Source organism: Solea solea, chromosome 1 (assembly GCF_958295425.1).
Source record: "Solea solea chromosome 1, fSolSol10.1, whole genome shotgun sequence".
Classification (NCBI taxonomy): Eukaryota; Metazoa; Chordata; class Actinopteri; order Pleuronectiformes; family Soleidae; genus Solea; species Solea solea.
In genome coordinates, this window is record NC_081134.1 from 31,380,909 (window position 1) to 31,405,245 (window position 24,337).

Below are 24,337 nucleotides of genomic sequence, written 5' to 3' on the forward strand. Positions count from 1 at the left end.
TTATACAGCAGTTTACATGATGTAAGAAAAAATCTAATTATTGTGTTAGCCCCATTTAAACTAGACTTATGAATACATGTAAACATGCTGAAAATTGTATTAAATGGACATTCTCAAGGTTAGACCAACACCCAGATACTGCAGCCCTATGTTCAATTACTATGCTGATCTATCAGGATCATTATGCTGGTCTTTGCTGGTCTATGCTGGTGCATGTTGGTCTATGCTGGTGCATGCTGGTCTATGCTGGTCCATGCTGGTCTATGCTGGTGCATGTTGGTCTATGCTGGTCCACTAGCATCATTATGCTGATCTATGTTGGTCTATGCTGGTCCATGTTGGTCCATGTTGGTCTATGCTGGTCCACCAGCATCATTAAGCTGGTTTTTGCTGGTCTATGCTAGTCCACCAGCATCATTATGCTGGTCTATGCTGGTCTATTCTGGTCTATGCTGGTCCATGCTGGCCCACGCTGGTCTACCAGCATGACCCCGGGCATCAGCATCAGGCAGAATATAAGAAATAAAATACAACCCCCTAGTGGTTGGAGATGAAGACAATGACGAAAAAAATACAGTGTAATCCAAACTTTTGTTTGTTGGACTGACAGTGACACAGATTTGATGCTTTGTCAGCAAAAAAGACTTCAATATTTTGATGTAACTGAATTCGGGATGAGCCGATACGATTCTGATATTGGGTAGAAATCCTATATACTGCATGCTGCACTAGTAGAAATGTAAATACAAATCAGCAGGGGCATTTTAGCTGAGTCATGTTTTTGGGCTTCTTCTGTATCTGTTGCACAGTTGGAGAATTCGACTATGGCAATGGCACAAATGGGTCGTGACCATATCGGACTGAAATCGGTATTGAAAGATACTCGAGTTTGTGCTGTTGGTATCGGACAGGAAAAAGTGGAATCTTGTCATCCCTGAAAAAAATAGTAGTAATAGTAGTAAATAGCAATAGTAATAGTAAAATAGTAGTAACAGTAGTAATAGTAGTAGGACACAGAATGATTTGTTTTGGTCTGCGATGCAATAGGTCAACCAGAAAACACCAAGTACCAGTATCAGTTCTATCGACACTGGTCAAAAATCTAGAATAATATTAGAACGGGAAACGGCCTTTTCTGATACTCGAGGTTGTCATGGCTCAGCCAGGGCAAAATATCATGAAAAACATGAACAGCAAAGTTGTTTCATTTAATAAACGGATTCACCACGAGTGTTTGTATACTTGGACAAATACAGTTGTTCACTTAAAAAGTTGGCATCTGCAAACACAGCTTAACTCGCCGAGTGTTCAGGGAAACTGCAGCTGCAACTGTGCTTCTTTGGCCGTATTCAGGAGGGAACAATACTGTAAATGTGATCCAAACAAGCTCGCACAATTACCTGATAAATGCTGCTCAATTATGCATGCAATCTGTTCATCATGAAAACAGTCGTGGTGGACAGGGGTTTGATTCGTGTGCCTCCATATGGCGCCTTTGCCTGCGACGAAGGTGCATTTGCATGACCTCTCCTGTGTCTTTATGTATGCAAGTGAATTTGAATGGTGTTACTTGTGGACTCAGCTTTTCTCCATCTTTTTTTCTTTTTTCTTTTTTTTAAATCTGTGAGTCACCCATGAGTCGTCTGACTTCATGGCTCTACCTCGTTCACTCCCTCTGGTTCCAAACATCTCTCCTTCTGTGACCACATTAGTCATCCTTATTGAATAAATCATAGGAAAAATGTGTCTTTCATTTCCCTCCTTGGCCTCCTCTGGACAACCATTTCATTCCAGAAAGAGAGCTCCCCAGAAGCAAAAAAAAAAAGGGGCTAAAATATAGGTATTTTCTGGGGATGAAATTTGGAGATTGAGGCTACTCCCTGATAAAACATATCTTCCTCTGACAAGCATACAGCAAAGAGGCACTGTGAATCCACGGAGGGGAGCAGCAATAACAATAAACAAAACTTTACTCCCCATGCACACACACTCGCTTGCTCATGTTATGAAAGGTACTGGTCAGAGAAAGGCTGCTCTTGAGGAGGATGACGCAAACTAAATTCCTCAGATGGCACAACAAAGTGTAGCTGCCTCACACCTCGCCTCCCTGATCGAATGTGAATCTGGGCGCATCTGCCAGACGCTGTTAAGTCCTAAAAACCTGTGAGTAAATGTGGCTGAAAACTTAACACAACGTCCTTACCCGAGATCGGATGCAATTCTTCTTGGATGCTTCTCGCAGCCGAGCCCAAGACACGCTGCGGTTGGGACTGGTAAGACCCAGCTCCACTTCACCCCAGTAGGCTCTGGCCAAAAGCTGGAACCACAGACAGTACGGCTCTGACAGGCAGCCGTCCACGCCGGCCAGTCGAGCCCAGGGACAACCTCCGGACGATGGCGAAGGCGAGAGGGAGCAGCAACCGACGGCGTTCACGTCCACGTCGCGCAGGTCGGGGTGATCCTTCAGAGGAGCTGGCTTACAGCCTGGGGGTAGCCCATTCCTCTGGGCCAGCATGGCATCGCCAAGTCTGAGGTGTTTGGACCAGACACCAGAATGGACGGAACACTATCCTCAGAAAAACACTGCGTCCTTTTACTTCCTCCTCTCTGAAGTCTCCAAGTTTCTGCCCGAGCTCATTTCATTTCCCTCTCTCTTCCTCCCCGTTCGCTCTGGTCTCAGTTCGGAGAAAATGGGGCTTTTCCTCTGGGCGTCCCGGCGCAGACACATGATATTTCCACTCAGCTGAGAGGAGAGCACAGTGGCTCAGTGCTCTGCAGAGAGCCCAGTCCGACTGACTGAAGCACCCACCCACTCTCCACAGAAACCTCCCTCTGAAGTATGCACACACACATACACACACACACCAGGCGGGCTTGGAGTGAATTCTGTCTCCCTCTAACTCATCTCTTACCCTGCCAACCTTTTAAAAAGCTAATCAATAAATCATAACAAATGAGAGGAGAAGACGAGATGCTCACAAGGAGTCAAAGGAGAGTTAAGTACAAAAACAAAACAGGCACCACACGAGCCGCTATCTGCCAGGAGACAGGAATAACCCGGGAATGTTTTTACAGCGAGGGAAACAAGTCAAGAGGGTCTAATGCAGATAAGGTGGACGTATCGGTTTTGCGGAATCAAACAGCAAATGCCTGCGTGGTGCATGTGGTGGTGGTCAGTCAGAGAGACGAGAGGAACGCACAAAAACACACACGCTAGCTCTTGAAAATACTTATTTACAGGAACCATGCAGATTTTCACAGTTGCGTAAGGATAACAAAAGCGATGCATGATCTCGGGACATGACTAATTTGCAGCCCATGCCTTTGGTTAACGTCATTAACAGTTGTATGCAACGTAGCAAAGGCACAGGAAGTGGTTGGTATTTTTTTTTCTTTGTGTTATAACATAGAAACACTCAAAGAGAGCACAATTCCAGGAAGGACACTCAGTTTCCTACAGTGTCAATAACCACTACCTTACAACTTTATCTGTGTCCGCATCATCACCAACATCTAACCATTTCTTGACAAATGTCATCAAAGCTCTCTCTCTTCTTCTCAAAATAAAGACAAAACAATATTCTCCAGTGTAAAGTGTCCAGGGTTGTGTCAAATCTTACCTGAAATGCAGATATACGTTCAAATATATGTGGGGGAAGCTCAAACTAGAACCTTGAAAACTTGTTTCGGGTTCAAAATAAACAGCATAGAAGCGCATCACAACATCTAAACTAATGACCACATGTTCCAGCAGAGGGTGCAGTGACCCCTGCTTGGCTTTAGATACACTTCACAACAGTGACTGTTCTAACCTCAAGGACACACGCAAACCAAACAGTTCTGAGCGGGAAACTAGTCTAAAAAGCAGCATATGGAAGTATTTTGGGTTCTTTTTACTGTAGTGACCACAAATGAACTGACTCATCTTTTTAACTGAGCTGTCGGCTCCGCCCCAAGTGAAGCAGAATCTAGTGTGACTAACAGTAAGTATAATAATGAAAAATCTTGTCACATGTGTTGTGGCGACCGGGAATACCATGTCAAACCTGGGGTTCCCCCACCTTTGTTGACATCAAATTCAAAGACTTTTCAAGACTTTCCAGGACCAATTCAAGGACTGAATGTGCTGACACAGCTTACGATGTGGAGGACAGATAATGTAAAGGCTCCAGTCGGATCTAAACTCTACTGTCAGGTCATTATGACAGATTGACCACCTTGTGGCTGGCCTGAGACTTGCAACCAGCTTCTACTGTCCTGACTACAAGAAACTAGCTTCCTCTTCCCAGTACCAGAGGTCACACTAAGGTAGAAAAATGAATTGCCATGTTTCAGCAACTCACAAAATACTTTTTCTATTATATCTGGATGTGTCTTGTGTACAATGTAATTACGTCACTGAAAGGCTGTCGGCACCACGTTTCTACATAAACCAGTAGTTCTCGACAGACTAGAAAAGTAATGTAGAGGTTTTTTTTCAAGGGCCTCAGAATTTTCTTTCAAATTCACATACTTTCAAGGATTTCAAGGACCCATGGGAACCCTGTCAAACTTGAATTTTGAAGTGACAGCCTTCATGACCTTTTGATAGACGAAAGATAGTGTTTGTCCTAAAACATTACTCATCTACCAACCTTACCATCTGCATAATGCACATTTTATCCGTCCACCATAAGGACAAACATTTGCAAACGTCTCCAAATTCTCAACTCTGCTTCCAGTTTATGAGTGGACCTGTGAAGGCTGACACGGCGATGACTCCACACTTAAAAACTTCAACCTGACATGAGATCCAATTAGCCAGAGTGATTGAAAACACAGGTCAAGTCGAACACGGTCCAAACTTATCCTTCACTTTGTGTCCGGGAGGAGATCACGGGCAACAACGGGGAGGAAGCGTCGGCGTCTCCAGAAATAGTCGAGCGTGACAGTCATACCTCAACACTCAATCAATCAATTTGCCTTAACGCACATAAATTCAGACCCATTCTCTCCCTCCACACTATGTGCCTTTTACCGCGTTACATAAGAGGTTACACGAGGGAACACCTCCTCAATCCTGCAAGACAAACAAACTCCGCAGAGGCTTGGCAACCGCCTTTATTTTAAGGAGTAGTGAGATGTTTGGGAGCAGGAACAGACTCTGCTCCGATACCTTTTAGCGAATCCCCAGAGACGAGAGCGGGGGCCAAAACATCTATTTAATATTTAATCACATTTTCATCTCAGGGCTCTCTGGAGCATTTCTGCTGCTCCAGTAGAAACATCATTACACTCTGCTGCTGCTGCACGGCCTCCTACTACTGTACGTGTTAAATACATCCCATGTATATCTCTCTTTAGTCTGAATTTCAGCATCCATATAATACGTCTCCAGAGTGAGGACAGGTTGTCCCATAATCTTGAACGGTCGACTTCCAAGAACAGCTAATGCGGATCCCTCTGCGGCCCGCTGTGGTTTTGTAAAGTTGTGAAAATGCAAACACCAGACTATTTTCATTCTAAGGAATATTTGCCATCCATGGCAGCAGCAGCAGCAGCAGCAGCGGCCATCAAAACAACATCAGGAATCCAGTCGTGGAATGTTCCCTCTTGGCATTTCGGTTATGAGCATCTTGTTACCACATTGACTTGACTGGATATAGCATGTGGTATTCTGTACGGAAAAGACGGGCAGAAATAGACGTCGCCATACGCGGCCCGGTCCAGACACTTGACCTGCGCGAGCCAAAACAAGGATTAAGCCGTTACAAGAATAGTCCTGTGTGCGAGGCCACGAGCGGGTTTCGAGGAAATGTCATTTTTTTGTCGTTATGTTTCCGCTTTTACCAGGCCACAGTCAAACAATGCTTCTCACCTCCGCTCGGGAGTTTGTGACCGTTATAGGCTCCGTCATGTATATATCTAAATTCCTCTTAAATCTAAAACATATGATAAGAAAGAGAAGAAAAAAAAGACATCTGATGGAATTTCTGTTTTCTAAGAAATGGACCCCCTTTTCCCTAAAAAAAGAGAGAAAAAAAAGAGACATACCACCCAGAAATATTATGCCGTTGCCTGGGAAACGAACCAGACCACAACAATGTCGGCCAACGTTGGCCTCGGGTGTTCCTCTTCATGAGCACTCATGTGACTTCACTTTTTTTGTGTGTGTCTACTTGTGTTTGTGGACAGATCAGTGTACGTACAGGCATAATTAAAGGACAGAAGAGTGTTTTAAGGTGATTTAAGGGGTTTGAAAATGGGACTTTCTCCTATTTTCTCTGGCATTACACTTTTCATATGAGTTCATCCACTACACAGAAAGACCCCTCAGTTGTACCGAGTTGTGAACCTGGGTCTTCTCTCTGTTAGGCAACAGTGCTGACTATTCAGTCATGTGACACAACCACAGACTGGATATAAAAAACGCTTTTCCACTACATGATCGCAACACGCCTCGGCACCGCATGTTTTTTTTGCTTTTCCATGAGCGATGGTACCTGCTACCTTGTGCCTGACACATTAATCAAAGCGAACAATGCCGAACTGTAGATCAGTTAAAAATCCCTGCAAACTTGCGTTAATCTCCAACATTTAGCAAAGGAAATGTCTGAAATCTCAATATTTTACAGTGGAATAAGCAGCTACAGTCTTCTGGGTTTCCTCCTGAAGCCGACCAGGAAAAGAGAGTAATATGAGTCATCATTGACAACTGGTGTTGTCTAGTTGGAGCCTGGTCGCAGGTGTCGCCTCAGAACTTCTCAGTATCTCAGTATTTACTCGACTTTCAATTTTCAACATCTTAAAATAACAGCCACAGGTTAATTGGATGACGGTCGTGTTCAAACACACAATAAAAGCAGCAGCAGCAGCAGCAGTAGATGTTGAACACCAAGAAGAGGAAGAGACTTTGAAGACCTTTATGAGATTACACTGAGGTGCAAATTGTGAGTGTTGCTGCAATAACTAATAACACCGGTGTGGTCCAGTTGATAAAAGTGACTGAAGTGTGGCCACAGAGGCTTGTGAAATTCTACCAATGGGTGCAGACGGACGGTGGTTGTGCCTTGTGTGTATTTTGTTTGGATGGTCTCTGTCGAGCCCCTTGTTGTTGTCTCCGCGAGTCCTCCCTGCTGATAATTCCACAAATGTTTCTGTGGCTTCACACAACATCACATGCCGGGGCCAAGGATTACATCCAGACTGCGGCTGTGGTGAAAACAAAGACATGGATGGAGAAACTGACGAGCTATTTAAGGCTCGGCATGGGTCTTTTAAGGCCGGTCATGAGTCTAATTTGTGGATTCAGAAGAAGCTAAAGAGGAAAAGCTGCATTTCCTCCCCTGAGCTGTAAAACTTCTTTCTGATGTTTGCATTTATGTAAGACAAAGATATTTTCATCCATGCTTATGTTAAGCTACGGGGATTCAAAAGTGGCAAAAAGGCCTGCCGTCGTGCAGGAAGCAGCTGACAGGATCTCTGGACGGGGGATTAAAAACACACATGGCAGCTAAAATGAGTGATTCGGAACTTTCCAAATGGTCCGCGTGTGCGTGTGTGAGCAGCTTTATGTATCTGCGGGCGTGAATGTGTGTGGCACAGAGCGGGAGAAGAAAAGAGAAAGTACCGCTGGAGGATTAGACGTCGAGTTCGGGGGGGGGTGGTCTTTTCAGGACTCCCGGTGGGTGTAAGATCTAATCTGGACATGCTGCATCTGGGCTCCACCAAGTATGGAGCTTACTGTAACAAAGGACTGGCTAATGAGGGCCGAGGAACAGACGATGCAGCCACACCACTGCACAACTATAAAGCCCTTCTTCAAACCAACCGACGGCTGGAGACCCTACAGCAGACACCGGAGACTGCAAAGAGCCAATCACGCACATCTACTCCAGCAGGTAGATCACGTTTCATGGGAATAATCTGGGCGTTGAAGGCAAAAGTGGAGTCAGATATTATATAAAAAGAGCCTGTGATGTAATTTCACTGCACTCTCGTCCGTCAGTAGAGCGGGAGGAGGCAGCTAGGGAAACAGAGAGGGTGTTTTTGGACAGACACTTTCATTCCAGACAGTGGAGAAAAATAAAAAAGAAAGTGAGTGGAGGAGGCTGTTTTCATTTGGGGGGATGTTATTAACAGTTTGTGTAAATATTAAACAAGAAAGACACAGTGACAGCACTCCGCGTGACCCTCATGTGTTGGATAAAGCGGTAGAAGATGGACAGATGGATGGATACCGTAAAAGCAGAGAAATAAAGCTTTAATTGCGGCCATATACTTGTCATTACGGTAGAACCTCGGTGACTTCCAGCTGGAACGAGCGTAACAATCACAGACAGAGATTCACCAGTGCGTCACGCGTTTGTGACGTCGGCTTCTCAGTACTTTCCTAAACTGCCAGATATAGAAAGTGAAAGTTATTTTTGGAAAATGGGACAGATGAACTCACTCATTTAACATTTTCTCGGACAATTCTACAGCCATAAAATCTAAATCAACCCCCCCCCAAAAAATCCAGTAGCATTTAGAGGTGTAAGAAAGTAACAATACACAAACATTTTTGAGTGATTCTTTGAAGTGCTCATTTTCGGCCATTCGATGCTCTCCACCTCGTTCAACTCTGACCAGAACTGTATTTTGTATTGTATGTAACAGCTTTTAAGAGATAATTTGTGTCTTATTGTTTAGTTAAGGGCTGGATATTACGGCCCAAAATCCTCAAAAACAGCCACATTTTTCAAATAAGGTTTAATTTTGGTGACAACAGATGGAAAACACCATTAGTACATGTTAGTACATCTCTTTCACAAAAACCAGCTCTTGCCATGACTGCAAATGTTCACCATAAAAGATAAATGTGGGTCTTTTAACTGTTACCCACATATTGACAAATCACAACCCAATGTTTCCTCAGCAAATAAGAGGTCGTGTTACAATTAATGTCAAAGCCACCTATAAAAGTTGTCACGGGGCAAAATCCAAAAACAATAAAATAAAAAAATAAAAAAAGTATATCTGCCTGTTCTCATGCATGCTTTGGTCGTGAGGACGACGCTGGCACCGGCACTCGTTCACTTTTTCAGACTCTCCAAATCAAACAGAGTCATGACGCAACTCCTTAAGCTACCAGTTTAACTCCCAGTGAGTCATGCCCACGACACGTTTATGAGCCAGTGCATCGACTCTGTTCCACTGGCAAAAACAACTCCAGAATTTTAGAATTCACAGTTTGCTATGGAGACCATGTGTGTGTGTGCGTGGATGTGTGTGTGTGTGTGTGTGTGTGTGTGTGTGTGTGTGTGTGTGTGTGTGTGTGTGTGTGTGCAGCACGGAGGAAGAAAAGCACAACAAAAGAAGAGAAACTCGGGGGGTTTCCTGCCTTCAGGATGAAGCTGAGGCTGCAGCGAGGAGAAGCTTACGGGGTTTGGACATTCTTCCAAAAAACACGGACAGAGGAAGACAAAGCCCCGAGCCTGAAGGTGGGAGGGGGGGGGGAGAAGGGGGGCGGTAGCAGGGGTTGCATGTGCATATTAGCGGTGAAGGAGCCCTGCTTGATTTGGACAATTGTCTCCAGAAATCCCTGGACACCTCCAGACAAACGCCTGTGCCAATCAAGCATTGAGCAGGAGCCTCATTCACTCCCTCCACAGCTGCGCTCAGGACGTGAAAAAGAGAGACAAATATGTTTGTGATGACAGGACGACCACACCCCATCACACACACACACACACACACACACCTCCATTCTGAATTTAAAAATGTTTCCAACTCGCTCAGATAGTTTCTCCTCAGGGACAAACCACAAACCCTCAGATCATGAGGACGCACTAATGAAGACACAGTTACTCTCCGGTCAGACTGACGTGGTGACGAGAGGTCATGTGACATCTGACCTGGCTTTGTGACCCCCCGCTGCTACTGTGCAGCGCCGACAAAAGGGTGAACATTGCACATTTCTACACTGTTTGTGCTGTCGGGAAGGTTCGTCCAAACATTGACTCACGAGGGTATAAGGACTTTATAAACACAACAGAGTTTTGTTGTGTTAAGAAAAGTCTGTCTGTAGAATCATTTGTTTGTTCTGTAAAAACAAGAAAATGTGATTTTATATGAATATACTGATTATTGAACATGTAAAGGCAAAGATTTACTTCCACAATCTACTGTACACAGAAACACATGAATATCAGTGTTGTTACAAACAAATAAAAAATATTTTTTTAGTGAACGTATTACACGTATAAGTGGAAAACGAGTATCTTAAACAGGATCATTATAAATTTATTACCCGGTCTTGGAAAAACTGGAAAAGATGCTGGATTCCCCTTTGTGGTACTTGATCGACAGCTTCTTTAAAGTTATTCACACAAAATATTTTAATAATTTTCCCCATTCACCTTTATCCAGATAATTGAAATTCAACAGATAGTGACCACCTGCAACGTCCAATCAAAATGAAGTCCAAACTAGAACACTGCATAGCACTGCATTTTTCTACCCGAACTGAAACTAAACCCAGATAAAGTCACTTAACATGACATGCAATCGTTTCAATGGTTACAGCCAATGTGACTCAATACAACCCTTGTTTTCAATTCCAAAATATCTGTCCAGGCTTGACAAGTCCGGTTCTGTCAGATCCGGACAGGCTCAGTTCATCTGTTCAACTTCACACAGAGTTAAAAAACTTTAAACACGGCAAACAATCCTGACCCAAATCACAACATCAATCATAACAAGAGCAATTTTTTTCGTTCGGGGAGTTTTGCCACAGCGGATGAGTTTTTTTTACGCCGGAAGCCATTCCTGATGCAACCCACTAGGATCAGTTTAGAGTGTAGAGCAGAGGTGTCAAACTCAAATGACCTGGGGGCCAATGAGCATCTAGTCTGGACAAGGGGGGGCCGGTCTAGAGGAAGAAACTGGGATAAGAAACAACTGTTCAGTCGTGGGTGAGCTTAAAATGAGTACACATATTCCATCATGATATCACAATAAAGACTTTCATAATGATATTTCACAGAATTTCAAAGTAAAAATGCTTGTTTTGATATGGAATGCTGTGTATCTTACAATCAAAACATATTTATATTTATGCAAAATAAGTGTAAAAATAAGCAAATAATAACGTGGACATCAAATTAAAACACCAAAAAAGCTTATATATGTAATTACATGTTGATATTTAGTATTTTATTCCGTCTATATTCCATTGCCTCAGCCACACACGCTGTGTTTAAAGGAAGGTTGTGGGCCATGTTTTCATAGTAAGATGATATTAAGTGGAGGGCCATATGTAATCGAATGGGGGGGGGCCATTTGGCCTGCAGACCGCCAGTTTGACACCTCTGGTGGAGAGCATTGGGGACTGAGTACCTTGCTCAGGGGTAGCCCAGCGCTTGACCAGGTGGGGACTTGAACCAGCAACCCTCTAGTTATGTATACACATAAATCTCGACAAAAGGGTTGGTAAAAAAATCTGCAAAATTGTTGGGGGTACCCAAAAAGATTTCCTGTGACCCATCTGTGGGCCATGACCCAGTGTTTTGGAATCACTGCTCTATAGGGTTGGGCTAAACCCCCAGAGGAAGAGGAGAAGGATTCACTCCGTCAGACACCACTATTCTGTCCAGAATCCACCCAACACCCTACACCACCACGTCTGGAAATGTCCACATCAGCAGCTTTAATCAGACGCTCGGACAAACGCTCGATTCACGTCGACGGCTTCTACCGACGCGTGAGAACAGGACACAGACTAACCTGTCCACCCTGAATGTAAACTGAGTCGCTCGGCCTTTTCCAGCCTGGCTGAAAGGTTCCTTTAACAAGCTGCGACGCTGCCGTTAGCGCGCGGCCGCCTGCGCTTCATAAAGAGCCCATATAGCAGCAGTCGGTGTAAGACGATCCTGGAATTCACCAGGGCTGAGGTTTGAGGTCGGGCTGCTGTCGACTCAGACAAGGGCGGAGGGTTTACTCGCTCCAGACACATGCCTCACGGATATATACATATTTACAGTGTGACGGATATATGGAGGCAGGCGAGAACGCACGTGCAGCTCAGCGGTGCTCGGTGTTATCATGAAACAAAACAATCTATGAATGAATGAATGAATGAATGAATGAATGAATGAATGAAACTGTATGTGTGACACACTGTGAACCAAGGTTTATTTTTTAACGCAGGGCTGATGTGTGTTGTCAGTCCTAAGTGATGCTGACATTGATACTTATAGTATTATATCAAACCAATATCAGTGAGACTCCCTGGATCGCATTATCGGAAAGAGAATGTTTGAAGGTGACATAGACCGGAAGCTCCAATTAACGCTGCGTTTGTGTGTGTATCTGCGTCATTACCTCGTTTATGAAACCCTAAAGTTTCAGAACAAACAGTTCAGCCACTGCTGAGAAAATAGTGTTGTATTGTTTTCCTGGGCTCTGCGAAGCGGATCGACACTTCCTTAATTTGATGTCGTCATCAGAAATCCTCACCACCGTAGTGCCTCCCGGTGCGGGCACTAGTCCGGGCACATCCGGTTGCGTACATTCAACCGCAGAAGAAGAAGAACTACTCTCGTTGTAGCTGCTGAGATGCAGAGCATCCACCGTGCCAGAGGGGGAGCTGTGTATCTGAGAGCTGGCCTATCTATTACGTCACTTCCAGGTACCTGGCCAATCACAGGACAGTTGTAAAGCTCTCGTTGGCTGGCCAATCACAGCAACTGTTTGGTCTGAAACAGCGCGGCTGACGAGAGCGTCAGTGAGGAGATATTTTGATCGGCTCGTTTGCAGCGATTAGGAGGTTTTTAATCATGAAAACATGTTAATATATGTAAGTAGACCTCCATAACTAACATATATGTGTGATACAAGCATTCGATGTCACCTTTAAAACCCTCTGATATTCATCTCAAAAAAACACATTAAAATCCTCGCAATTCAAACGTTGTCTCAACAAATGCAAGTTTTCTGTCAGTAGGTAATAAAGAAATGGAGCAAATGTCAACTAAATAGTAAAATAGTTACCTTTAGTTACGCTTTTAGTGGCTCATCGACCACAAAGTAAAAGCAAACCGGTTTTTAAGAAACTCAATAGCTGTACAAGACACTTAAAATAATACTTTCCAAGACAATACAATTTCTTGAGGAGCTTTGCACTGTGGGTAAGAGATGAATTCACAACTGTGTCCAGTGGAGTTATTTCTAGTCGACGGGTGAAATATTCACAACTGTCGTTTAAAATTCATGAGCGACCACAGACGGACACGCTCTACGACTCCAAAAATAGACTTTACAACGCGTTGGAATATGAAATATTCAAGGCGATATGAACTCTTCATCCACGTCTGCTGAGCTAATGTTCACACAGACCATGTGACCGTGTGATCTACATGAGTCTGTGTTTTTGTGAGTTTCACGTTTTCTCCATGGGAAATGGAGAAAGAAAGAAAGACACTTTGATATTCAACGTTTCAGATAAAAATGACAATATTCATCAGGAAAATGGAAGAATTCGCAACTTATTTCAATTTCACATATTGAGAAACGCGCGCACGCAACGATGTAGCACAAACGGAACGCCGTCCGTCTTTGTACGTACTCTCACTGCACATAATTTCACTGTGTGTGTGTGTGATGTTTAAGTGTCACAGAGAACAGACATGTGCAGATAAATCAGTGTGTCAGCACGCAAGAAACTCCACAGCAGCCTCGGCAGAAGATCCTGCAGCTTAATTTCAAAGGAAGGCGTTTCCTCCCGAGGGCATTTCGCAGTGTCTCAGTGTGAACACAGGTCTGATTTATGGTGCTGAGTAATTCTGTGGATCGCCTCGACTGTAATCACAGATTTTTTTATATCATCATCATCATCATCATCATGTCTGCGCCGCTGTCTGATGTCAGCTGGAGAGTCACCGCGACGCTGAAGCCCGAGGTCACAGGGTGGGAACAGAGACTGGGGGGGGGGGGGCAAGAGCATGACGTGAGCTGCTGGGAACGGAAGAAGAAGAAGAAGTGGGACACTGAGGGTCATGAGTGAAACCAGGCCATGAAATCAGGGTGAAATGAGGGAAAGAAAAGCAGATAAAATGAGAGCCTCGGGGAGGAGATGGACTGAAAAATGTCTCGGACAGTGAACGTCAGCCAGGAAGGACTGCTGTTCAAGAGGGTCGATGTGACCTGCTGCGGACACACAGAGAGGCAGGGAAGAAGAAGAAGAGGAGAGAAGAATTAGAGACACCACGATACGATATTAACACGATATTTAAGTCACTGTAAGATATCACAATACGATATTATCACGATATTTAAGTCACGGTACGATATCACTATATTTAGGTCACTGTACGATATCATCATGATACAACATTATCACGATATTTAAGTCACGGTACAATGTCACGATATTTAGGTCACTGTACGATACCATGATATGATATTATCACGATATTTAAGTCACGTGCGATATCACAATATTGAGGTTACGTTTTGATATTATCAGGTAATTCAGGTCACAGTACGATATTACCACGATACGATATCATCACAGTATTTAGGTCACGGTACGATATGATATTATAATCATGGTATAATATCACGATATTTAAGTCACGTTACAATATTATCATGATATTTAAGTCACAGTACGATATCATGATAATATTTAAGTCATGATACAATATAATCACGATATTTATGTCATGATACAATATAATCCCGATATTTATGTGACGATACACGGTACAATATCAACACGATAGTTAGGTCACGGTACGATATTATCACAATATTTAAGTCACAGTACGATACGATATTATCGTGATATTTAAGTCACGGTACGATTTTATCACGATATTTAAGCAAGGCCCTTGTCCCGCATCGGTCGTGAACTCCGGTCTTGTTGCTGCAAAGGCAAGTGTTTGAGTGTTTCTCAAACACTTTGAGCGTTGAAGTAACGTTTGTTTTCATGAGGATTCGGCCTCATTTACCAGAATCCAACACAATAAAGTCAAATGGGATTAAAATGTTCTCTCAGGACCAAATTTTTTCTGAGCAGCATCTCTTTTAACGGCTGACATCAGAGACTCTTAACAGCTACTTAACTTCGGTCTGTTCAATTCTTTAATCTTGGTCTGTCCAACAACACCCGCTCATGTCATGATGACACAGACCAGCACAATAAAAGATCATTTAGCTCTCTCTCCGCATGTCGCAGCTGAGTCATTCTTCACAGGAATGTTTTCATCACATGTTTGTCCAGAGGGTCCGAGCCCCCCCCCCCTGACAAACCAAGAAGAGCCCTGTCTGTTTGTACTTTGTTAATCTGGAGTAAATTAGTCCATGTTTCCTGATGAGTAACCGCTCTTCCCATCACACAAAAACAACACCACTGCTGCATGGCGAGCAACTCACGCCTTGTTTGTCTATGAAAGACCAACAGATTGTTTTGTAATCCACTATCAATTATACTATTATAACTATAACTCATTCACCTGAGGTTTAATACTTGCAAACTTTAATGTCCATAAAATGTTGTGTTTTGTCAGATTACCACAAAAACTTAAAAACAGAAACCAAAAAGGTCATTGTAGAGACTTCAAACCAGAATCTTAGGCTCCCCCAGTGGACATTCTGTGAAGATATGAAGCACTGGAGGTGTTGTTCCTCCAATCAGAATGAATCATATTGGCACATTTAAGTCAAAACTTCAATCTATTTCAGTTTTAAGGTTAAAGAAAAGTGGAGTTTACTGAAGTCATATAAAAGTAACCAGCACTTTAAAATCATCACATTGTGATGCTGGCATGCATACACGACATGTGCGGCTTTAGGATGCTGTAAAAAAAATATAGACTTTATGTCAAAGTCACTTCTTCTTTGAGGATTTGGGGAGTTATGGAAACTTAAAACACATTCCAGACACAAGCTTAAGCAAAATTATTATGCACAACTGTAGCAAAAGAGACAGTTTTTAGTCATTGTGGTTAAAAGAAATGATTACACAAACAGAATATTTTGACTCACTACAGGCAAGAACATGGATTTCTCCAAATATTTATGATGTCACTTAATTTGCTTGTCCCTGGAGGGGACACTTGTCTCAGAGCAGCCATTAAAAACACATATGTGACATGTAAAAATGAATAAATACGAATAAACAAAATCAACCAACCCCCCCTCCCAAAAAACAATAAGAAACAGCTCAAGTCAAACAAAAACAAACTGATCCAAAGGCAAAAAACTCTCAACAAGATGATCCAAAAAAAGTATTTATTTCTAAAAATAAAAGACTGATCACATGGACATTGGGTCATGTGACTCAGCAGTGTCCATTGTTTGTGGCACATGTGTGAGTCCATGTGGAAGTAAAGAGGGGGAGAGGAGCAGACTGATGAGCAGATGGTTTCACCAACAAACTCCACTGTCACTTACTTGTGTGTGTGTGTGTGTGTGTGGAGGAGGGGCAAGAGTGTGTGTATGAATGAGTGTGTGTGTGTTTGTGTCAGTGATGGTGGTGTGGCTGAGCTGGAGCAGCTGACTCACGGCCTGTCCAAGCGAAAACGGGTTTGGGTGAATATGCATAAGAACTCCCTCCACACGGAGACGGCATTTTAGAGTGGAAAAATCTCAAAGTGCCGGCCTGAAAAGACACTAGGTATCACTAGAATACGTCCTGTCTTTAGAGGAGAAATCAAAAACCCATTTTTACTTGAGTAAACAAAACAGATCAGATCCACACACAGTCTGAGTGTCCGAATCTCCGCCCGCAAAAAATACAGTTAGATGGATCTCACTCGTGCGGCAGAATTGTGCATTTCCTCCTCGCAGGTGAGTGAAGGACAGCTTGGCAGTCAGAGACGGCTTGCAAGCATTTAAGAGTCTGTCTACCCTTCAGGTGAAAGCACTGTAATCCTGTTAAGAGAGCATAGATCAGCAGCTAAACTGAGCAACACCTCAACGCCGTCAAATCCCACACTGACAGAACTGTTCCACCACGAAAGGCATCAGGGAGTGTTATAGCAGAAGTGACACACTATACTATATCCCCCGCCGCTCTGCAGCCTGAGGCCTTCGCCGCAGTTCATTAGTCGCCAAATCAAATCTAAGCTGAGTTCAGTTCAGTTTATATGATGAAAAACAATTAATACATAAAACATACAAAAGATATTTGGTAAAGACATACAAATACAGTATAATCTAAATAGTTGTGGTTTAGGTTTGGCCGGGTTTAAGGGAAACCTGATGTAAGGTTAAATTTAGAGGGGAAACTGGTGTTAGACTGAGGTGAGTTCAGGGAGGTTAAAAGTGTTGACCATGTAGTTTGAAATGGGATTAAAAGAAGGCCATCTCCTCATCCTCCTCCATCCCATTCATCCCCTGAAATCCTCCTTTGCTCGTGTTAATTCATTCATCGACTTTGTTATGTTGGTGTAAACTGACCTCTTGTTGCTTGTTTTACGCTCACAAGGATTTAGCTACTACCAGGTCCTCCTCCTTGTTCCTGAAACCACTTCCTGTACCTCCTATTTCGCCCGTCATGTGGGAATCTCTTTGGCTCATGCCAACATTTGGAAACCTAAACCCTGATGTCAGTGTGAGGTCAGGAATCTCTCATAGTGGTAATGAGTTTTTGAGGAACAACATTGGATCCCGTTCCGCTTCTAAAGACCGTCCCAGACGTTTCCTGTAGCGCGGATGTGTTGTGACCTTCGCCCAGGGTGTGTGCCTGCCTTCAACAGATCTGTGCTGAGAACGAGGCGACGTCAGCCTCTGTAACGCGAGACCCCAGAAGTAAAGGGGGAAGAGGGGGAGATTAGTAGTATGGTATCCAGGTTACGATTGTAAACACTGTCAAAGCAACACTGAACATGGAGCGAATCAAAGCAAAAAAAAAAAAAGTGGTATAATAACGCGCTGACAAAGGCCAGCTATTATGGTAGTTAAACGTAAAATGGGGGGATGAAATTACTCCGTGTGCCAGTGCGTGCATGCTGTGTTGTGAGCTGTTTTGGCTACTCAGCAAGAAAAGAATGTCAAAATTACACCTGACAGAAGAATCTGTGCCATCACAGTCTTTGAAGTGGCGGTACTTTCACATTCACGCAGCAACTGTGTGTCGCCTTTGATATATTACTATTATTATTATTATTATATTAAACGGTTTTATAAGAGGAAGAAGAAGTATCTGACAGAACCAGACTCAAAGATGTGCAGTATCTGCCAAGACAGGTTGGGGTAAAAGGAAAACTGGGAGACAGAGGAGAGGAGGGGGTAGAGACAGAACCTGGAACTTGAGCAGACAAATCACTCAGCGGCCTTTCAAATCTCTTGCTTACTCCATGTTTTTGGGCTTTAAAGGAATTTAAATGACAGAAAATGTGTCAAAAATCACCCATAGAAAGAACAGTCAATCTACACTGAAGTCAAAAAATGTTACTTTGTTCTTTTAAAGATAGTATATCTGTATAAAAAAAAACTTTATACATTATCTTCATTTTATGGGTACCAGGTTCATTTTATTTGGGTGGAGAAGGCACAAAAATGGCTCTTTTCATTCTAAAGGTTGCAGGCCGCTAGTCTATGAGGTCCCATTCCTCCGGTCAGACATACATCCACAGAGATTCCTTACATATTTCTCTGTATGGTCCTCATGTCTCGATCCCAACATTCTGTACCCAGTGAACTCAATATTACAGATATCTTTCCTGAGTCTATATAAAAAAAAGGACACATCCTGCAGTGACACTGTCCAAAAGCACATAGTGCTCTTTTTAAAAAAAAAGCAATGCAAGTCCTATGATGGAAAATGTTCACTTGTAAAAACACTGGAAAACTGGGAGCCTTCAGGAAAGCATGCACTGAGGAAGAGGAACGGCAGGCAGGGCCAGTGCAGCGAGAGCCGTCCAGCCCGGGTCTCTGAGGACGGTGACGCAATACAGGAGGGGAGGGGATGTAGAGAAGGGGAGGCACAAATATGTTGACTATTACAAGCTCAAGCCCCCCTCCTCCTCCTCCTAAACCACGTCCGTGGCAGTCCCACCCAACACTGAGGCCCATCTGGAGCCTCCTGACCCAACTGATTAAAAGCAGTTGTAGCCTTCGGTGAGATGTGGCCAATGGAATGTTGAGAGTGGAGAGGCTATGGAATACGGGGTTTGTGTATATGATACACGGCGTATGGATGTTTGCTCTATTTCACATGCAAAGTGCACGCGTGCGGCCGCATGTCCATTACTGCCACTCGCCAGAAATCAATCAAACCAGACAAAGTAAATCCCCTGAGCTGAGCCGAGCTGTTGGACGGACGATCAGACCGGGAATGACAAGAGCATCGCTGCACCTGATTCACAGCTTTCCATTGTACTGTGTCATGGCCCCATTAGGGTTGGGCCACCTCACATTTCCCTGTGTGTACATAAATGCTTTTGTGCTCATTCTAAAATGCTCCTCACAAAGAGTTTACCCTCTTTTGTATTGTATGTCCCTGTATTCTTTCAGCACTGAGTTGCATGTGTGTGTGTGTGTGGGTACCAGTGGTTTTCCTCATGTAACCTCAAGCAAGTTTCCATGGTTTCCATCTTCTTTGCCATCTCTTTTGATCAAACCAAGGGTGCATCACAGCCTGGAATAGAGCTCCGGATGTCACGTGACTCCATCCACCCATCCATTTTCTACCACTTTATCCTCCACAATCTCAAAGGGCAATATGCGAGGTCACACCCTGGACATATGACCAGTCCATCACAGGGACACACAGAGAAACAACCATCCACCCACAATCTCACACCTATATTGGAGTGTCCAATTTGTCTTTGGACTGTGGGAGGAAACCGGAAAATCCGGAGAACCCCCCCGCCCCACACACACGGGGAGAACATGCAAACTCCATGTAGAAAGGCCCGTGTTTCCGACTGGGTCTTGAACCTGGGTCTTCTTGTAGCCGTCACGTGACTTGGTTTGGCAAAAATGAATGGGTCCGGTGCTGGATTCAATCTCTCAAGAGTTCACCGTCACTTTAAATCCACAGAGATCGACAGATATGTCGCAAGGTTTGAAACAGCCAGAGAGCACATTATCTTCAACTTCCTGATTACCTTTCATTCATCTTTACTCCAGAAAGTTTACAAGAGCCTGGAGGGGGGGGAAAATGGATGCAATCTGGCTTTGTGACAAACATTCAACTCTGGAGTCCAGCGGCTAAAGATAGCGATGTTGTCACTGGACGGGTAAGTGTCATGTTGGCATGAGCAGTGGGCAGAGTAATGTAAATACCTGCCATGTTAACAGTGCTGTGCAGACTTGTTTGTCAGTAAGATTCTGTCCATTATTTACCAAAGAGTCTTCTTTCACCTCTGCCGTCTCTTTGGATGTGTGGGGGATCTTGTAAAAATGTTCTCCCGTTAGCTGGTGTCCTACTGTTCTGGCATCACAGGGCACAACTTCCAATTGTCACCTGCCGGTGTCAACAACCCGCACAAGACAATACAGACCCTTTTCATGCGTCGTTTCACACTGGTGGAATGACCTACCGAGTGCTACCAGAGCAGGGGGAGGCCCTGTCTGTCTTCAAGAAGCTCTTGAAGACCCAGTTCTTCCAAGAGCATCTTCTGTCACTTACCTTACACCCTCCCCTGCATCTCCTTCTACACTTGGATCTACTTCTGCACTCTCACCCTCTATCAGTCCACTGGTCCCAAAGTGTTTAGTATCCAGCCAGAGGGCGTTGCCTTGGTTGTGTGATGTCAGCTACCATCTATGGAAGCACATGTGGTCCAATAGGCTCTGTGCAATGTAAATTATATATATACCTGATGCAGAGAAACGCGAGCCCACCTCCAGTTTGGGTCTGCACGGACTCCCAACCGAAAAAGCCAATGTTCCAGACCCCAGAGGACAACTGTGGACATGTGCCTTGCCTCAACACAAACAAATGCACACTCAAGGCTAATACAGATTTCACGCTTAGGATTATAACCATCAGCCCTCAACCATAACCACAACCAGTAGAAACCAAATGTCTCCTTCACTCAGAGTAATGTTTCTCCTCCTGGCTCTGTGGTTCCTTTTCTACCCATGTGCGCCTAATGCACCCCAGATCTGGCAATCTTGTAGTCACACACCATCCAAACAAAAAAAAAGGTATTTACTGATTGCACCCATCGAGTGGCATCACCCTCACCCAGCGGCAGTTTGAATGGGAACCAGAGCCTCAGCGCTCCTGACGGAGCACGATACAAGAGCCTCAGGTTGATCTTTATTGCTCTCGTCCCATCAGGGGACCCTCGGTGCGGTTAATGTGAACTTCAACATGTGTTTTACTACATAATTGAATAATGAAGCGATGAGAGAGAAGTAGAAACCACATGACCGAGGACTGCACCGACAGGCTGCCAGAGGAGGCCTGTGCGGTGAGGGCTACATACTTTGGGTTTTAAAGCTGTGTTTTTTTAAACGCTCTGCGGCTACGTGCATGTCAGTGACACTCTCATCATCGTCCATATGTCAAAAAAGACAATTCCTGAGCCCCCTTTGTCAGAGGAAGCAACTTTTTGCGTAATTGAATCCACACTTTCTAATTTACTTTGACTAATACAAGCTAATCTGAGCCACATTAAGTCACCAATGGAGCTTTTTTTTTTTTTCAACGTCCATCTGGATCCCGGTTTTCTTCCCGTAACTGTTTGGACCTTTGGCTGCTCTGGATGCTTTTGTGCCATTTTCTACCTGATTATACACTTGTATAACCTCTTAAATTATGTTTTTAAAGAATGACAAATACAAGTAATGTTTTGGAAAAACAAAGTATTTTTTGTGTGTGTGTGTGTGAAAGGTAATTCTTAAAACCCAGTCATGGAAAGACACAACACCGATGACTCTGTGGAGACGTGTGGGGTTGGACGTCGCACGGACCTGTCACTCTACCTTAGCGGACCCTCGGCGGACAATAAAACCTGTCAAAAGCTGCTGGTAGTCACAGCAAACAACAGGACTCACAGTGGAAGTGTCCAATTCGATATACAGCCTGGAAATACATACTATTATTTTCTGGATTTTCTCATTTCTCGTGGGTGCTGCTATGTCTTACATGTTTTTATCCAAACAACATCAAAGTCTGCACCGCACACACTGGTGTCTTTAGTAAGGGCCCGTCCACAGGGAGACAGCATTTTAGGACTTGAAACGGTATTTTTTGAAAACGTCTGCCTCGCGTTGACATCATATTCCCAGCTCTCTCTTGTGCTGTCATTCATTTTCTTGTGTTTGGAGATTGTTTAACAGTTTTACAAACTACTGTCAATGAAAAGTAACTTAAGTGAGTCTTAAAAGACACTAGATATCACTAGAACACGTCCTGTCTTTAGAGATTTCAAAACAAAACCTATTTTCACTTGAATAAACCAAACAGATCAGTGTTCGGTGAGCGTCCCACGCTCCGCCCGCAGTAAATACAGTTAGATGGATCTCACTCATGAGTATTGACATTTATGACAGAAAGTCGGTATATTTGTCGTCTGTAAAGTCGCTAAATAATAACACGGAGATGTCACGAAATGTAAACGTAAACAAACAGTTGCTGCTCACAATCTGCAGCTGAGTCCCCGACATGTAAATATTACGTTGTGAAATAATAACAGTATCACAACATCTCAATGAAATCGCCATTAAAGCAGACACGTGTGCGACCATATGTGGGAAATACAAAACAAAAATAAGACACACACGCAGAGAGAACACATTTGGCAGATGGGCTGGAGACTGTGAAGGAGGACTCGCAGCAGAATTGGACACAGCAGGTCTCCGGGCCTCGGTGACCACACCCGGACTCAGCTGGAAACAATAAAAAAAAGAAAAAATCATCTTTTCCTCGCTTTCCTTCCATCTCCCGTCGCATTCTGTTACGTCCCGTCCGTTACACCTCACAGCACGCGGCGGCGTTCACCTCAGGGTCCCGAGCTCTACTCTCTCTGTCTCATTGCGATCCACGCGCACTGTCCTCTCTTTGTCTGCCTCCATTACACTGTTTTCTAATCATCCTCAGGGCCCCGTTTAACTGTGGAGGGAGTGTCCACTGCATTCTCCGTCGCCACAGTAAACAGTCAGTCAGACGGATGAGCCACTCTCTCTGGCATGTATGTGTGCACACATGCACGGGGCCCGTTTTAAAGAATAAAAGCCAACGGCAGTGGAATGGCTTTGCAGAAGCATGTGGAGACGTACGGTCATTTACCTTTACAACTGTGTGTAATTCATCACAGTTGAGGAGTAAATGAAGGCTCAGCTCGTCCCTAATCGTGCCATCAGAGGAACAGAGGTGTGGAACAACAAGTTCTCTGATTGTTCCACTTCTTAACGTGAATATTTTCTTGTTTCTCTGCTCCAAATGACAAAGAAATCATTAAAACTGTTTTAAAACCCTTTAACACTGAGCGCACTGCAGACATTTCGAGCGGTTCCTGAAAAGCTGAGAAGTTGCACGGCAAAGCCAACGTGTGGTTATTACGGTAATTTCAATCGCGCTGCTGCAGGAAGCTGCAGAATCAGCATCTTTGTCACCAGAGAGGAGAGAGTTGGAAAAACCCACCTGTACATAGTTTAGTTTCCATTTTTTGTCCTGTTTAAATTTCAAATTTGTGTACAACTACAGTGTTTAATTTGTTAAAACAATATGTTAGCATGCAGTAAATTAAGCAACTGCAAAACGGGATAATTTTCTGACCCTTTTTAATGTTTGCGCACATTTTGAGGCTTTAAGGTGTTAAAAGGTTTATTTTGGGTTTGTTGATGTTTGAAAATTAGGTCTAGGAAACACTGATCCAACAGGTTTTTTTGACATTTTATGCACCAAACCACTAAATCTATTAATCTGGAAATTAGTGACGATGTTACATCACTGAAAAGGAAGCACATTAAAGCCCCCCCTCACTGTCACACTGTCACTGCTGTTTCTGGAGCAGAAAACAGGAAAATAACTCAGACGCAGCAACAGTGTTATGAGAGAGCAGGAGCGGTCGTGACAGATTTATTCAAACATTGCTGCAGATTATTCCCCTAAAAAGTCGATCAGATTATTGTAAATAAGAAATGAAGATGGGCTTTGTTGTTATTTGTTGTGACAACAGTTATAATTGGAGAGGATAAACGTGTGGGTCACTGATACTGATACACCAGCGATCTATGGATTGATTTGTTTATAGATGTGGCTCTGCAGTGGGATTCTCGCCACCCCCCCCACCCCGCTCCACACCGTCCTCTGACACCGTCTTACATGATGTAACCGCTCTGAGTCGGCTAAAAGGAGAGAGGAGATGTGCCACACACACGACACACACACACACACACGACACACAGATAT

General features: G+C 43.8%; 2 protein-coding genes across 6 annotated transcripts in view; both read right to left on the reverse strand.

The window, feature by feature from the left end:
- Window positions 1-24,337, reverse strand: part of apodb (apolipoprotein Db) — a 313,363-nt gene that overhangs the window by 48,641 nt on the left and 240,385 nt on the right. The gene's annotated exons all lie outside the window — the stretch shown is intronic.
- The window catches only part of LOC131470795 (rho GTPase-activating protein 21-B), an 87,915-nt gene that overhangs the window by 43,883 nt on the left and 19,695 nt on the right, over window positions 1-24,337 (reverse strand). For 2 of the 4 annotated variants that reach the window (XM_058646793.1, XM_058646784.1), the window contains exon 1: window positions 2,204-2,805. The exons of the other annotated variants lie outside the window; for them this stretch is intronic. In XM_058646793.1, the coding sequence (XP_058502776.1) occupies window positions 2,204-2,515 (312 nt within the window). In that variant the 5' untranslated portion in view covers window positions 2,516-2,805. Of the gene's footprint in view, window positions 1-2,203; window positions 2,806-24,337 lie in introns of those variants that run through there. 4 annotated transcript variants of the gene reach the window in all.